This window comes from Ambystoma mexicanum, chromosome 3q (genome assembly GCF_040938575.1).
Source record: "Ambystoma mexicanum isolate Mex_15411 chromosome 3q, UKY_AmexF1_1, whole genome shotgun sequence".
Classification (NCBI taxonomy): Eukaryota; Metazoa; Chordata; class Amphibia; order Caudata; family Ambystomatidae; genus Ambystoma; species Ambystoma mexicanum.
The window spans coordinates 1,223,291,518-1,223,308,435 of NC_090926.1; the positions used below are offsets into that span (position 1 = coordinate 1,223,291,518).

At 46.6% G+C, this 16,918-nt stretch overlaps 1 protein-coding gene across 1 annotated transcript in view; it reads right to left on the minus strand.

Moving 5' to 3' along the window:
- Positions 1-303: 303 nt before the first annotated feature.
- RTBDN (retbindin) overlaps positions 304-16,918 on the minus strand; it is a 206,382-nt gene continuing 189,767 nt past the window's right edge. The window contains exon 6 of the mRNA XM_069604133.1: positions 304-3,668. Coding sequence (XP_069460234.1) covers positions 3,375-3,668 — 294 coding nt within the window. The 3' untranslated portion in view covers positions 304-3,374. The remainder of the gene's footprint in view (positions 3,669-16,918) is intronic.

Genomic DNA, 16,918 nt, shown 5'->3' on the forward strand with positions numbered 1-16,918 from the left:
TTTTACGGCAGAGAATCACCTTATTCACAACCCTGCTCTACCGGGATGAATCAGAAAAGGGAACTTTTTAAATGGCTGGAATTTGAAAAGAACTGAGCGTCTCAGTGATCGGCTGAATCAGTCAGGTTTATTCTACGAGTTATGAAATACATTGAAGACCATATGGAGGATAGCACATATAACTGTTTTCACACTGAATAGACTGGACTCCTCAGTCTTTGGGAACTAGAAAGAGGTTACGTTTGTCTCCTAAAATCAGCCGCCCCCTTTTACTGGTAACAAAATACACATGACTCAGAGATATTCTTAGTTTTAAAGGTTTATTTTTTCATCACTGTCTGAAATTAGGCGTTTTCCACCAATCACCATTTTACATTAGCAGAGACACCAAAAGCGACAAGAGGCGGGCGGGAGGGTGACCAAGGATGATCCATCGGCACCAGGCGCTGCACATCTAAAGATCCCCAGTTGGAAGTCAAGGGAGAAGGGGGCTCTAAGATAGCAGTCTTCTTTTTCATCAGGAACCCCTCTAGAACACTACAAAGATGGGCATCACTATTTTTGTTGAGAACCAAAAACATGAGCCATGGTTTTGGGCAACGACACAAGGGGCCTGAGTATTTTATAATGGTGCAATCCCATTGGAAAATGCTCTGTGACTCAGGACCAAGGCCTCATGGTAAGTGAGGAAGAAGGGATGCATGAATGTGTTAGTATGGATATATGGATACTTCCCATGTCTTTTGAGTGTGAGGACTAGGTTAAAGGTCTCCGAATGTCCTGAACTTGTGGTGTAGAACAGCAGTCGTAACAATGGGGGGCGTGTTGTCGCAGAGACCTTGTAATGCCTCTCTCACTGGCTCAATCTGTCCCTAGTACTTTGCCCACTCCTACTCTTCTTAACGTCTCATTGATTCGCACGTTCTCGTTGGACTCTCTGAAGCCTCACTTTCTCCTTTTCGTATTCTCTTCACTGCCTTTCCCTCACCCACTCACTGAATTCACCATCCCACTTGCTATTTACCTCCATTACGATGGTTCTATGTGATTTTAACGAATTAAATTACAGAGAATGAATTTACAACGAAACTAATAAAGAAAAAATATTGATTCTTTTTTTTATTTTGGGCATGTAGCCCTTAAACCCCCTACTTCCCCATGCTTTTAAAACCGCCCAAACTCCTTCTCCAACCGTTTTAATCCCTTGACCCATCCCCATATATGCATATTTTCTCGGTGTAATTGTTTTCGTTTTAAATTAATTCCGTTTTTTTATTCGTTTATAATTAATGGATACCCATTACGATACATCACTTAGACACTTTTCCGTCTTGTATTCTCCTCCATCCCTCTCATGACATATTCCCTGATACTTTCTTGCAATGTCAGTACCTTGCATGATTGCAATTTACCCAACCTTCTTGCAACCTCCTCTGTTTGCCCCTGCATGGCTTCTAAACCTGCACTCTTCCTCTAAATGAACTTTCTACTTATTATCAGAGCTACTTGGAACCGTCAGGCCTGGGGGAGCCCTCACAACGCACTCCAAACTGTCTTACAACCTGTGAAGTGGTCTCCATTCTCCCACTTAGCAGACCAGATGACGCAGCTCCTGTTGTTGTGCGGTTACCATGTAATCAATGCCCATAATTATCTTACTGTTTCAGAGACACAATCCCTCTGCTTCATAAAACTCCCCCTCTTTGAGTACGTTTCTCCTTTCATCCTTCTAGTCTGTTTTTCTGTCTTTTTATCACTTAGTTGCCGAAGCTAAGGGAGGGAATCTTTGATGCAGACCCAGGAACTTGACAGTGCAATTGGGATGGTCATATTGTGTGAAACTCACAGAACTATAGCTATAAAGGGAGCACAGCAGTAGATCCATCGACTAATGAATTCACATTGGGTCTGTCTTTGACTCCCTAACGTGTACCTCCAGTCAGTATCCTGGTACACCATCCCCACTCTACATGTCCTCCTGAGTGTATATTCAAAAGTCTATCCTCGTAAGTGTATCCATGATATTACCCTTTCTAACTGTTCCCCTTGCACAGTGTTTCGTTGCTTCAGAGCTAGGTTTGTACTACATGAAAACCCTCACGTAGATGCTCCTAAAAGGAATTGTACATTGATAATCCTATCCATCCAGCTCTGTTGCCATGATCTCTTTCATGCACCCCAAAAACAGAGCCCTTTTGAGCCTGAGTCTTAATTGAAGGGGATTTGAGATTGGAACTACCCAACAGTATACTATGACATTCAACTTCCTGTGACATTCAACTTCCGACAGTCTGTAGGAACAGTCAACGATTCAATGTTGTTGGGGAATATGTTTTTTAGTGAAAGGTTAAATCTACAGGGCCCAGGGATCAAAATGCAAAGGTGGGGGCCGGGGAGTTCCCGAGTCACATAAGCACATATTCTTGCACAGTGTAGTAAATGGCTAGGAATAGACACAACAAAAATACATATATGAGTCCAACAAGACATTCTGATTGACACTGGGGAGCGAAACTGTAGGGTAAGCAATGGTAAAACCGGGGACCAACTAGCCCATCTGGGTCAATAGGCAAAAATACTGAGAAAGCAAGAATAAAGCTGGTAATCACATGGGGTTTGTGTGTTAAAAGCAGGCAGGGAGGATGGCACACTGGATGGGCCAGAATGGTGTTAAACCCCAAATGTGTGTCCTAAATGTACCCTTTATAACACTGGAATGTTATTCTGCCTATAGAGATGGGCTACAATTGTGTCTCTGATCACTTGCTCCACAGTAGAGTTAATCTCCAATTCTGCAGCCTGTCAGCATAGGTTGAAAACGTGTCTTGTGGCCAGTGTTGGCTATCTTGGGATCTAGCAGTTGGGGGCAGTGGGATCGGCGCAGTCCTTCTTGTCTATCCCATTCTCACACGTCCAGTTGCATGAGGTGGACGTCCACCTTTAGTAACAATGGTTGTTTGGGGTTGTAGGACACATGGGGCCTCAAATATGCAACTAGCTGGAGCCAGGTGAGTATTATGTAATTGAATTGCATTATTATCTGCCCGTTGGTCTGAAAGGTGGGGATTCTATTGTCTCTGGCCACTGATCTGTACGATGTGGGAATTTTATTATCTAGTGATGATGGTCCTTCAAGGTAAGGCTAATATCTCTGATTTTTGGTTTGTCTGGAAAATGCATGTATTTGTTGTTTAATGGCCAGCGGGGCCTCAGGAGCCAACTGGAGGGACGTGGCTGTTAGGGTGATGGGTTTGAAGGATTGCATAGTTCAGAAGCAGTTTTTAACAGGCTGGGTAGAGGGACTTTCCCTGCTTAGGGAGAAGCGGGTGTGGAGGGGGTGGGAGTAGAGGGCTCAAATGGGTCAGGACCAGTGGCTAGAAGCCACTGCCGCTGCCCTCCACATCTTCGATGAAAACAGAACGCTTGTGCCTGGATGCTTGTTGGAGTTTCTGTAAGAAAGGGGAGCGGGTCCCCTGGCAGGGGCCGGGATCCCCCGACACTCCCTCCTTGGTGATGTCCGGCTCCTCTGCACTCTCCCCTTCTTCAGTGAGAGACTCGCGGGGGACCAGATCAGAGTCGGTCAGCGTCAGGCACTGGCAGGGCTCTTGCGCAGCCGTGAAGGAGTCTCCCCATATGTTCTCACATAGTTCCCGTCCATTGGCATACATCTGCAGGAGAGAAACAGGTGGGCAGTGGTTATTTAATAATCTAACGAGAAACACCAGGAATGCTGAACCCCTAGTGAAAGAAATACACTACATTTGCACTATAATACTGCATCAAATGTGCCAAAAAATATGGGATTCTAGTGTGCCAAAACTCATAATATTGGAGGACATCTATGACAATTTCTTAGCATTTTAAAACTGGAAATGCATGATAAATAGAACAGAAGATTGGGAGTATGCTAAGGGACTCCGGCCTGTGACCATGGTGAGCTCAAACCACTGAGCACCCCAGAAAGCTATTTAGGTGACCATAGTGTCTTATTTTCTTAGGGAACTAATCAGAAGAATGAAAATGAACACTTTGGCTCAATAACCGTGCGTGCACACGAGAATGTCAGGCGCAGGAGATACGTGTGTGCTGTGTGTCTTACAGAAAATAGAAGATTTACTTTACAACATGTTCTCCCATACTGCCTGAATTGCGTATTGTACACTTTGCACGGTTTTGTTGGACTGGTCCTGCTTTTAATCTGTCGTTTTTATGAAATGCCTAAAACGCGTTTTTTATTGTCATTTAATGGACGAATGTCAAGGAGGTAATGGACTAATTACGTTCAGGTAATCTTCATAAATCCGAGTCCAGGTCTTCCACGTCACAGTCCTGGACACAGAGTAAGGATTGTGACTTGGAAGAGACGCGCCTTATTCCGCTTTCATTTAAAACAACTTTCTTGATGGTTAAAGCCGGACTTCAAAGAGACAGAATGGCCTAGTCTGTGTGGAATGGGGAAGCGCCCTGGCTGAAGGAGAGCGACCATTCATAACGGGTCAGTCTCGCGAGAGCAATCCTACCTCAGCCCGCGCTGGAAGACCGTTAGGAAAGGCGGGACAGTCAGTGAACGTTGTCCCAGCGACCCTTGCGCGCCACAGATGGATGATAATACCACGCACGACACACGTGCTTTCGTTGCCGAGCTGCTGCGCGTGCGCGGAACGTAATACACTGTAGAAAGGAAGCAAATGGCGGGCGAAGGGGGCGCCATTCACTGTCAACTCAAGTAGCAAAACCTGGCGCTTAGAGTGAGTAGTTTCTATGCAAGTTGTAGGACGGATCTGTGGTGACGCTTTTTTAATTAATACGTTTATAATTACAAGCCTATGTTTGCCACTTTCGTCACGGCACACTCGTATAAAATGACGAGGCCTTGGCTAGTGTTGACCTGGAAAAAGAGCGGGAAGTTGAAATACCTCCCACATCACAAAAGCAAAGATTAAAGTGACTGGAAAAAATAAACCCCAAGTAAAAAAAAAAAAAAAACGCCAAGCCAAGCAGGCCAACTGGGTAGCGAGGAGCTGTACGGCCAGAGGTGGAGGTTTGAAAAAAGATGGTGCGGACTATGGGGTGATTGTAAACTTTTAATAGCAGAGAGCATTTAAAAGGCGCATTGCTCCCTTAAAATAAATAAAACGTGGTTAACTATTGTAACTACGGCTCATATGGTTTCAAAGATGCAGTAATAATGTAGTACATTACATGTATGTCTACCACTTGCTACCAAAAATTGAATTGATTTCGTAGTGCAAGGACATGCCATTACTTGTGGTCAAATAATGTAACGGTATCAGCTAGAATTTTTTTGCACTTCGAAAACACATATAAAATTTTACTTTGGCTACTAGGTATAGTTACAGAGGTGTGCATAGTTCTCAACCATTTGTGTCGCAAAGGCGGGTGAAATTTCCCGATTTTGTTTTTGGCAGATGAGAGGCCCTTGGAATGAATGGAGGCTTGGCGGGTGAGTCAGCCCTTTCCGAGGCAAAAAGTGTGTGAGTTAAGAGCTATGGGTGTGATGATGCTGCAGCACCCTTTTGTTAAATGCGCCCGAAAGCACATTTAATTTGAAAAGGGTGTCTTCTCCCACCATGCCAGCTCGGGGTATCCCTTGAAAGGCTCCCCCGAGCCAGCGCCCCAGGAAGCTAATGGTGAACCGGGCGGTCGCCAGGTCGGCCCACCCCTAAGGCCAGTCCTGCACACAACGTTGGGCTTGCAAACACATCTACTTTATCAGCATCAGATCCTTTCATGTGCAGGATGTCACATTTCCAGCTGAAAGACCTGGCAAAGTACCATATTTGCCACCATGATCCATTCCATTCTGTAGGTGCTTATCCAGTCCTGGGTTTTTCTTTGCATTCTGGGATTTGTAGTTCCAATTTCCCATTCGGACCACAAGTCCCAGAATGCAAAGAAAAAAACTAGGACTGGATAAGCACCTACAGATTTGAATGGATCATGTTGGCAACTATGAAGCACTGGTTACCTTGCTCATTTATTATAGTTAGAGAGTAACACAAAGCACCCCTTTAGAGATTTGTTTATACTGATAAAGTTTATTTTTATGTCAGTATTCAAATGTTCTCAACATATGTATATCAATGAGCTGGAGGTTTGTGACAATAAATCTCCATATCTAACTGAGTTTATTGCACAAATTCTTTTTTGTGTGTTTTACAGCAATGTAAGTACAGTGCGGTTAAATAGATGTTTGAGGCTTGCATTATTTTGCATTCTGGGACTCATAGTTTTTCATTCAGGATGTGGAAGATAAAGCTACAATGATATTCTTTTAACTTAACACGTTGCTATATGGATAGTGTGTGCATTTTTTAAGGAAAAACTTCCCCAAAACCTTACATAGGAACTTTTCATAAAAAAATATTTTATACATATTTTTCATTATGGCCAATCTTTTTAAACCATAACATTTTTGAGTGAACTGCCCCTTTAAGAGAGTATTATTGTAGGCCTTGAAATCTAAAATGTAAATATTTGTACCCAATAAAGCTTAGAAGGTAGGTTGGCAAATTGGCAGAGTGGGGAAAATCCTTGCTTCACTGTTTAGCCAAAGTGTGTGATCCTGGTCAAATAATTTAATATTACTGTGACGTAATTGCTGGGGCGCTGGCTCGGGGGAGCCTTTCAAGGGAGTCCTTATAAGTGGTACATTTCAATCTATTTGAAAAATACACTTGCAATGGGACAGATTTAATTAATATGAACAAAATGGTGTATCATCATTCTCCTCCGTTAGGGGCTCCCAAAGTCATCTGCTAGAATTGCATTATTGGTGCCCTGCCCTCTCAATCCTATATCACGGTTAGGCCTGATTTTCAATACTCTGGCCTGGTGGACAGATGTATAGAAGGCCAACCTATATTGTGGAAGGAACAACTCTGGAAAGCTTTAGCCAAACCAGTTTAGGTAGCAGTGACAGGCAGTCTAGGCTAAGTTCTTCAGAGGGGGTGTACTTGGAAAGAGTTCACAAAGACGTCACACAATGGGAATCACAGATTACACTTAGACAGGATGTATATTTATTTATGGCCAAAACACACTACAGAAAAATGACTATTAGTGTTGTGTGATAAGTCTACCTACTATCAAATGAAATACATATATAACTTCATTTTGTTTTAAGGCATATTATATACCAAACATCCTGCAAAGGAAAGGTTAGACAAGTATTATTCACAACAAAGTCCACAGAGATGATCCCTAACTAAAATTGTCCAGCCCTAAATTGCCTGGGGCCTTGTGCCCAATAGTTCAAGTTACAGTTCCACAGAAGTTAGGGTGCAGGAAAACATACAGTTAGGGTCTCTGGGGTCCAGTGAAGGGTTCTTAGAGTTAGGCTTCAAGTTAGACTAATGCCCAAAAGTAGCCCCAACAGTCAGATGTCTTGCCCAAGCAAGCAATGGCATAGCCAATATTGTTCATCTTAAAAGATATTTGTAACGCGCACTATCACCACTGGAGTGGACCTCTGACGGCTCTGAAAAGGAATGGGTGGGGGTGAGTTAATGGTAATAGGCTGAAAAAGTGCAAGAGAGCAGTGATGTGCTGTTGGCGGCCTCAGCCCGGAAGTCCGTTGGCTGGGCATGGGGTGTTTTACGGTCGGTAGCCGTTGTGTGCTGTTGTGCGTATGTGTAGTTTGTTTTGTTGTTGTAGTGTAGTGAAGTTTGTGCGGATTGTTGTGTTGTAGGCTTGTGGTTGTGTTTGGTCAGAGTTTGAGCAATGTATGCAGATATTTGTTATGTTATAAATGAGCTTTATTATAAGCCCATAGACTTATAATGGGAGTATAGGAGTAGGTTAGAAACTCTGTAACGTACCCCTGGGCCGTACTCTGATTCTTCCCCAGACTTGGCAGAACAAAGGATCCGACGTTGTTTTTCCTGCCGAAAGTCGCAGTCCTCGATTCCCAGGGGTTTCAGGTTCGAGCTCATCTCTGGTTGGTGTCTTTTACTGTTGCAAGGACTCTCGGCCGAAGAATGCAGAAAAACTCGATGTAGCACCCCTCTCAAGACTGAACTTGGGACAGGTAAGCAATTTTCGGAACAGTGGACACTGTGCACGGTGACGCGAAAGGACTCCGCAGCCGCGGTCAGACCTTCTCTCCTATCTCTGGTCCCCTTGATGCTAGGACACTGAATTTTCACAGGAGGTAGCCACGTAGGGCCAGCTGAGGATCCCCCAAGTTTCAGGCCGAAACTCGGTGCAGTGACGCGAGCAGTACGGTAGCCCAAATAAAAAGCTGGTCAGCCACAGGACGTGTTCCAGGGCACTTCCGAAGGATTCCTTTGGCAAGGCACCGAGCTGCCGTCGGGAATATATAGTCCCTCCAATCCAAGGGTCGTAGCTCCTTCACACGACCAATAAAGATCACGAGCAAGACAGGGCTCCTCCTGGACAGCAGCAGAACCTGGTTGCCAGGCCTCCTTCAGTCAAGTCTCAGGTATTTTCAGGGGTCTCACAGCTAGCAGGATACTTGGCTCCTTCTGGTTTCTCCAGGATCTCTGAAGAATAGGTGAAGGGGTCCTCTTCTTATCCTAAAAGCCAGGTAACAGCAGAAACTCCCACTAGCAGGACTAGCCCACACACACACACCCCAGCAGTGGTCCAATCAGGACCACTAGCAGGAACATTCATGCATACCACTCAGACACACTGAAACCAGTTTGTGGATTGGGTTCAGACAGACTCAGCCCACATCCTGCCAGCAAACACATACAGGCCTCCAGTGGCCCGCCAAAAGCTTCTGCTTTCCCTGGCACTGGAAGTCCTTATAATGATTTTCCTGGCCTCTCAGTCCAGGAAGAAGGCTAAAAGACAAGATGGCAAAAGAACAGGCGAAAAATCTCGTGGCACGGCCATGTTTGGCCAGTAACCACAGTTAGTAGCCAAACGGGGTAAACGCGGTAAATCTAAAACAAAAATCCCCCGAAAGTGGGGAAAAGTCACTGTTGCCTTAGGCTATACTTTCAGCACACCTACAGTAACCAAAAATCCCCTGAGTGTTAGTCTAGGGCAAAACAAAATTTCCCCCATCGTGCTGCAGGGTAAGCTGCATTGTACAATGATAAAAAGTTACCACAAGTGATAGAAAAGTACCCAAAAGTAGTAACACAGTAACACGACTAAGGTTTCCCAGTACTGACAGACCGAAGGACATATCGGTTTCCCCATAACATATGAGCAAAGGCCAGTGCAGTAAAACTTAAGGCTTCAATGTACTGCAAAAAGTACAAGTCCGTTTCAAAAATAAAAGCAAAATGTTTGGGGGTTCCACAAAGATGGAAGGAAAAGTGCAGCAAAGAGAAATCCTTCCTAACACACCCCCCTACCCTCAGACTAAGGGACAGGGGGATCTAATCCACCCCTGGATGGGTCCTCTGTTCCAGTCGGTTATCCTTGTTGAACAGCTCATCAAAATTGCTACATTTGGGAAGTGGTTTATGCCCGATAGTGAAGTTCAAGGCCTGCAGACTCATGAACCACCTGAGCCACTTTGGATTCTCCCCCTTTACATCCATCAACCACTTCAAAGGCTTAGGGAGAGCATACACAGTTAAGTGAGTTCCATGGAGGTAGGACCTTAACTTCCTAAGGCACCATACAGTGAAAAACAATTCTTCCCCACCTGGGGACAACTGAGTTCTCCACTCCTAAACTGGTAGCTGATTAGACATATAGGATGTTCGTCACCTTTGTCATTAAGATGTGAAAGATTTCCAACTATCCCAGTGTCATAGGCATCTGTCTGCACTAAGAAAGGTCTCTTCCAATCAGGTGCCCTTAAATCAGGGGCCTGATCTAGGGATTCTTTCAGGCCAGTGAAGGCCTTCTCACACTCAAGAGTCCATAATAACTCTTTAGGACCTCTGTGAGTAGTGAGTGAGGGCAGTCAGAGGGACAGCTATGTTTCTATAGGCTGCCACGTTGCTCCTGTGTTTCCCAGTGAGGCCCATGAACTTGGGCTTGGATAGTGGGGATTGCCCATTTCTGTACATGGAGTACTTCACTGACAAGAGGTTGCATCTTGTCCCCACATACACCATCTTCATGCATGAGGAAGGCCAATGGCTCCTGTTCGGTTTGACACTTGGCTATCTTCCAGCACAAGTTGGCTTGATGACGGTCCTGACACCCAGCCTCTTGAGTCAGTCATAGGTCCTTCCAAGTGGGGTCGAATCTGCCATGTCATCCAGACATGTATTGCTGAGATCCATTTTCCCATTCAGAACAGGGGCTAAACTATAAACATGGGCAACCACCAATGAGATCCTCAACCATGCACAAACTGATTTTCGACCTGGCTCAGGCAGTTCTCACAACATCAGAGTCTTGGATCAGTTTATCCAGACCGCGCGCAGCGGAAGGCATGTTACATCATTCATCGCCTTCATTGATTTTAGGAGGGCCTTGACCAGGTCGACTGGAAAACACTATAGGCAAAGCTTAGAGACTTGAAGTGCCCAACCTGGCTAATACACATCATAGTTCTTCTGCGCAGCAACAACTACACCAGGGTAAAGCTGGACAACGGGGGGTAGGAGGAGGTCTCTGACCCCATACACATAAATATGGGTGTCAAACAAGGGTGCGTGGCTCCCCTATATTGTATTGTATGATCTATATATTGCTGACCTTCTCCCCTGCCTGTCTGCAAAATCTAACTGCCCCCCCCCCCCGAGAATAGGTGGTCTGCCATTAGTGGGCATGTTATACACGGATGACCTGGTCCTGTTTGACCGGACTATCACAGGAATGAAAAACATGCTCAATGAGCTGTCCAAATATGCCTCCCAATTGGGCCTAACCATCAATCTGGAGAATAAAAGTGTAATACTAGTCTCTAGAAACAGGGCAATACGACCAGGATGGACACTCTAGTTGGCAGAATAGACTATACCTTGTCCTACTCCAATCTGGGCTTAGAGTTCGATGCCCGGGCCGATTATAGATTGATAATAAACCATAGAATAAGGAACGCAAATTGCTTTACTCTGCAGGTGTGCATGTTTGCTAGAGGACAAGCAGGATACAGCATGACAGGGATCTTCATGCTGTATAAACAATGTTTTGTCCCATCTATCCTGTATGGCCTTGAGGCATCAGCTATTCAGGATCTAACCTGGCTAAACAGGCTAGAGGGACACTACTGGCAATCATTTCTGGGCCTGGGACCCTCCTGCTCAATGGAATACCTTTGGCTAGAGCTGGGGTTAACATCTCTTAGGGGCAGGGCAAAGGGGTGCTTCTACTTAAAATCTTGCTCTGACCCAGTTTGTAAGCTGTTGGCAGTCATAGGGCAGAACTATGATACAGAGAGGGTACATAGGGGGTTTGAACTATAAGACCCTAAATGAGACGCTCTTGATGGAGATTGGCTGGACTGCTGAGCACAACAGAAATATGTCATATGTCCATCTGAAAAGAAATCCTTCGAGAAGCAATTCAATAAATGGTATTGGTGCGGGAATTATACCCATCCCTCCACATTAAAGGGGTATGAAGCAGTATTGCACTGATGTAAGGCTCTGAAAAAGCCGAAACTGCTGTCCCCTCCTCAGCACAGACTGCAAGGGATATGTTGCCATACCCTGCAGAGAGATCATAACAGCAACTGTACTTTCCAATACAGAGCTGATCCACTAAGGTGTTACCTCTTAGTGAAGAGTGTGTCTCTGTCTTGGGGACAGAATACAGAGCTCTAGTGTCCATATAGAATCCAAAGCTGGCTTTACCTGTATATCCCTCAAGTTCCTCTAAACTGAACTCTTGACAGCTAGAATGTTCATACACTCTTTGTTCCAACAAAGGATGGATCTCACACTAACTGTCAGAACGTTCTCTTGGTTCTGAGCCACCACAATACCTAATCTTGGTGGGTTCACTTATTCCCAGAATACAGTCTGGTGTACACCATCCTGTTATAAAGGGTGTCAGTGACATCAAGGGGGGAGATTTCCTCAGCAAACTCTCCATCTCCCCTTGCTGATGTGGGTTCAGGTGAGGAGACACCCGGCCATCCTCTCTGGAGCCATTAGAAGGACTGCTTGGCACAGGGCAGGGAGACACACATTTCTCTGGCTCCCACTCTATAGCCATTAGCAGGGCTCCAATGATACCCCTCAAGATACAATCCTCCCTATTATTCCCAGGAAACTGCATGCATCCTGTCCAGGTTCACCAAAGCCTTGAGAATAGTTTACCTTGCCAAGATTTGAAACATGGCAAGGCCCAGACCACTGACAGGTGGTCAGGGATTTAAAAAGTAAGTTTGACACAAAAAGGTCCAACTCCCTTCTTTGGGGCTCACTGGGAGCTCCAATCAAACTCATGAGAGATCTGACAGATCTCTCTCTCAGACCATCTTGTGGATGACAGCTCAGGGACACTTGATAGTGAGCTTTTTCACATATATGAGGCGCAAAATGAATGTACATATTATATATTAACTGCACACGTACATATGACTGATGTACATTTTGTACATGTGCACTATGTAAGAATGGTTGCCATAAACCTTTAGTCAAGTAACAAACAAATGAAAAGAAAACCCTATCTTGCCTTTACTCTAAAAGGGGTTTCCCTGCCTCAAAAAAAATAACTAGTGTCACAGTCAGGATGACAAAAGCAAAAGTCCCAATATCTAATGTCAGAATTCTAGTTCTGTCCCTCACACTCTGTAAGTTAAGCTAAATAAAGAAGTCTTCCTAGCCCAAGGGAGCAACTCCCTTCCTCGTCCAAAGGAGTGACTCCCTTCCCCCGGACAAAAAGACAGTTCTGGAATATTCAGTTCCTCAAGTGTTGGGGGAATGTCTCTCTTCTCCAGCCTTCCTCAGGCTTCTTGTACAGTTCATTAACTACTAGGGGATGTCACCCTTCCCCAGCCTTCTTCAGACTTGTAACACAGTTCAACAATTGGTGGTTGAATATCTCTGTTTCCCAATTGGACCCTCTCTGGCTTCTTCTCTGTCGCTGGGTCCCTGACCCTGGTTGACAGTCCTGGTTTCTTCCAATCGGGCACTGTGACGAAGAAGAGTGGCTTGGATGCTCCTGCATGTTGTGGCGGGTCCCTGACCCTGGTTGGTAGACCTTCTCTATCAGGTCTCTTAGTTCCAAACACAGACTTTGCCAAGCTCTGTGTTCCTCTGTATTATCTTCACAGTTCTCTTTATGGCCTCTTGATGTCACATGCAGACGTAATTTACTCCCCTGCCAAGTACTGCCTTTATTTATATATATATATTTCTGAGGCTTGTGGAATCTGCTTAGATCACATGCTGTGCATAGGCCGACATCTAGTGGAAGCTGCGGAGTATTACAGTTTGTTTTTCGAAACTCGAAAATGGGCGTCGACACAGGCGTGCCAGTAATACTATCCCTAGTGTGACGTCCACTGTACCCAAGATCCCTCACGCGTCTAGGATCCTCAGATTGTTTTTTTCCGCCATACTGGTCGGAAGCATCTTGCGGAGTTCCCTGGCCTTAGCCATACTTTTGCTAATTATTGAAGTAAAATTATTTATTGACATCCTTCCCCACCCCAACGTCGACCCTCAACACTCGACGACGGCTGGAGAAGACATCGACCGTCGGCTGCTGCACGACGGATCTGGGCCTCGGAAGGCCGCTGGCCTCGGCCCGGGCCTAGTAGGCCGCTGGCCTCGGCCCTGCAAGTAGGGAGAGTGGGGGGTGGTACATACTCTTCACTCTTAGTATATAGGTACACCTTATATATTTCCTACACTTACCAGCCCGCTGCCTCAAGGTGCGTATGGAGGGTACCCCTTTCCAATTCTGCCCCAAGTGCAACCGCAAATACCCTTGGGTCGACAGGCACGCCACGTGCAATCTCTGCTTGCCGAGGGACCACCCCGAAGCGAACTGCAGAGCGTGTAGTAGGTTTAAGCCTAAGACACTTAAGGACCGTTCGACAAAGCGTTGGGCCCACCACGCCAGGCAGGCAGCCATGGCAGTGGAGGGCGCCTTCAGCGATGGCAGCGACGCCGTACTTTCGGACGGCGAGGGCATTACGGAGCGCAGGTCCCCGACCTCGGAAGGTTGTCCGGCAGGGCGGCTATGGGGAAGACCCCCGGCGACGCAAGCGCTACACACCCTACACACACTAAGCAAGTCCAACCGAACCTCGACGACGTCGACTTCTCGGAAAGAGGCACAGATAGAACGGTCCGACTCGGTGTCCTCTGGGCGCTCTCGATCGAGATCGCCGCATGACGCAAGGCAATCTTCCACTCTTGCCAGGAGTGCCTCGCTCCCTAGATTAACGGAAGTTCGATCGTCGGAAGACGAAGACGACTTCCACCCCCAGGCCGCGCTCCAGGAGACCGAGGCCGCAGTTAACACCAGCGAGGCCCCACGCTCAAAACAAGGTACCTCTCCCGACCCTCGACGCCAGGCGTCGAAAGTCTCTGAGGCCTCCAAGGGGCAGGGAAAACATTTTTCCACGCACGGGGAGGGGGGGAAACAGCGGAAAGCACAGCCTTCCACTCCTGTAAGACCATCCTTCCACCCTAAGCAGACAGTCAAACATAAATCTACTGGGACATCAACATCCAGCAAGGCTACCCTTGATAAGTCCTCTAAGTTGCCTACTAAAGCCATACCCTGTTCCAAAGTATGGTCCAGTGAAGACATAGACAGGGTCATGTCAAGGATGTCTTCCTTAGCTGATTTTTATGACAAGAACCCAGAACATTTCCTTTCGTATGACCCTCAAGGGGCCACACCCTCAGGCTCCTCTGATCCTATCCCCCTAAGTAAAAAGGCCCGGTTCGAAAGATCTGAACCCTTCGAGATGCAGCCTTACTCTACTCCATACTCTACTCCACACCCCAGTTACCAAGGACAGCCCTTCCCTGAAGGGGACCAGGAGTTTACAATTATGGAGGAACAAACCGGGACTGAATACTATGCGGATGATGAGGACCTGGAGGAGGTAGAAGACGAGCAGGAAATTTACAGAGTAGATTCCCCGGTAGAAAGCGAAGCCCCAGTTACCGACTCGCCAGTTGATAGCCAGCCCCTCCTTAATGAAGTTCTCGCTCGCGCGGCAGAACATTTTCACATCGACACCCACGGTGTACAGGAGGAAAGGGACTTCGCAGAAGAGTTGGTGGGAGAGAGGAGGCCGGTCGCTCAAACCATCCCTATCCTTAAATCCATCCAACGTAGAATAGATCCATCCCTGGTGAATCCAAACCTCACCAGAGCCGTCAACCCCAGAGTCGAAAAACTTTTTCGGGCAGCCCAGTCTGACCCTCTTTATATAAGAGGACAGCTTAAACCAGACTCCCTAGTGGTTACCAACACTCGGAAGAGGGCTGGGACACCCTTATCGTCATCAGAAGCTCCTCCCGACAAGGAGAGCAAAAGACTATACAGGTTTGGCAGGAAGGTAGCCTCAACGTCCGCCTACCAAGCAAGGATTGCAAACTCCACCACCCTATTGGCAAGTTACAACTGCCATCAATGGGAAGAGGTCGCGGCGCTCATAGCCTCTGCTCCTGAACCGTTAAAGGGCCAGTTGGCTCGGATCTCGGCAGAAGGGAGAGCCGTGTCTGGTTGCATATTAAAAGCAACTTTCGACGCCGTGGACAACGCAGGAAGATTGATAGCAGAAAGTACTGTTATCAAGAGACATGCGTGGTTACGGCAGTCGGGGTTCAAAACAGAAACACAGGCTTCATTAATAGACAAGCCGGTGGAACCCGATCTATTGTTTGGGAAAGCGGTCGAAGACGCACTTAAGAATGCCAAGGACGAGTACGAGACTCTCAAATCCCTTGGCCAGCTTACCAACAAACCCCCTAATCAGAGGGGGAACAGTAATTTTCGTCGCCCACGCGGCCAAAATTCACAAAGAGGCAACTATGCCCAAGGACAGGGTACACAATGGAACAACAACCAGCAGTCTACCCAGAGTTACAGCAAGGGTAACAAAAGAGGTCGTGGAAGAGGCAGAGGCAGCCCCAACAAGGGAGGTGGCACGCCTCCACCAAAGCAGTGACGCTCAGTTCAGGGTCCCTTCTCACGCAACCCCAGTAGGGGGACGCATTTCCAACTTCACCCAGGCTTGGGAAGGGATCACCTCAGACAGATGGGTGCTGTCAACAGTGTCCACAGGATATTGTATAGAATTACTGCAGCGTCCCCGGAACCACCCTCCACGACAAAGAGTACACTCCTTAGAACATCAGAAGATCCTTCTCGAGGAGATCGCCATTCTGCTAGAAAAGGACGCGATAGAACTCGTCCCAGGACACCAGGTAAACAAGGGTATCTATTCAACTTACTTCCTTGTGCCAAAGAAAGATTTAACAATGCGCCCAGTATTGGACTTACGGCCTGCCAACAAGTATGTCAAGCCCCAAAAATTCCGTATGACCACGCTACAAGAGGTAATCCCCCTCCTAAAAAAGGGGGATTACATGGCAACCTTGGATATGAAAGATGCTTATTTTCATATCTCCATGCTCCCAGCCCACAGAAAATACTTGCGCTTCAAGGTGGACAGTCGCCACTACCAATTCAAGGTACTGCCCTTCGGGATAGCTTCAGCACCAAGGGTGTTCACCAAGGTACTGGCGGTGGCTGCTGCACACCTACGCAGGGAGGCAATCCCAGTGTACCCTTATCTGGACGACTGGCTCATAACGGGGGAAACCCCAGGAATTTGCAGGTCAAACATTCAGAGGACTATCGACCTCCTCCACGAATTAGGCTTCTCTATCAACGAGAAGAAGTCAAGTCTGGTGCCAAGCACCTCAAAACAGTTCCTAGGAGCAATCCTAGATTCTCAAAAAGGGTTGACCTTCCCTTCGGAAGAGAGAATTCGGAATATACTACTGCAAATTCCACATTATCAGTCAGGTCAACAAAT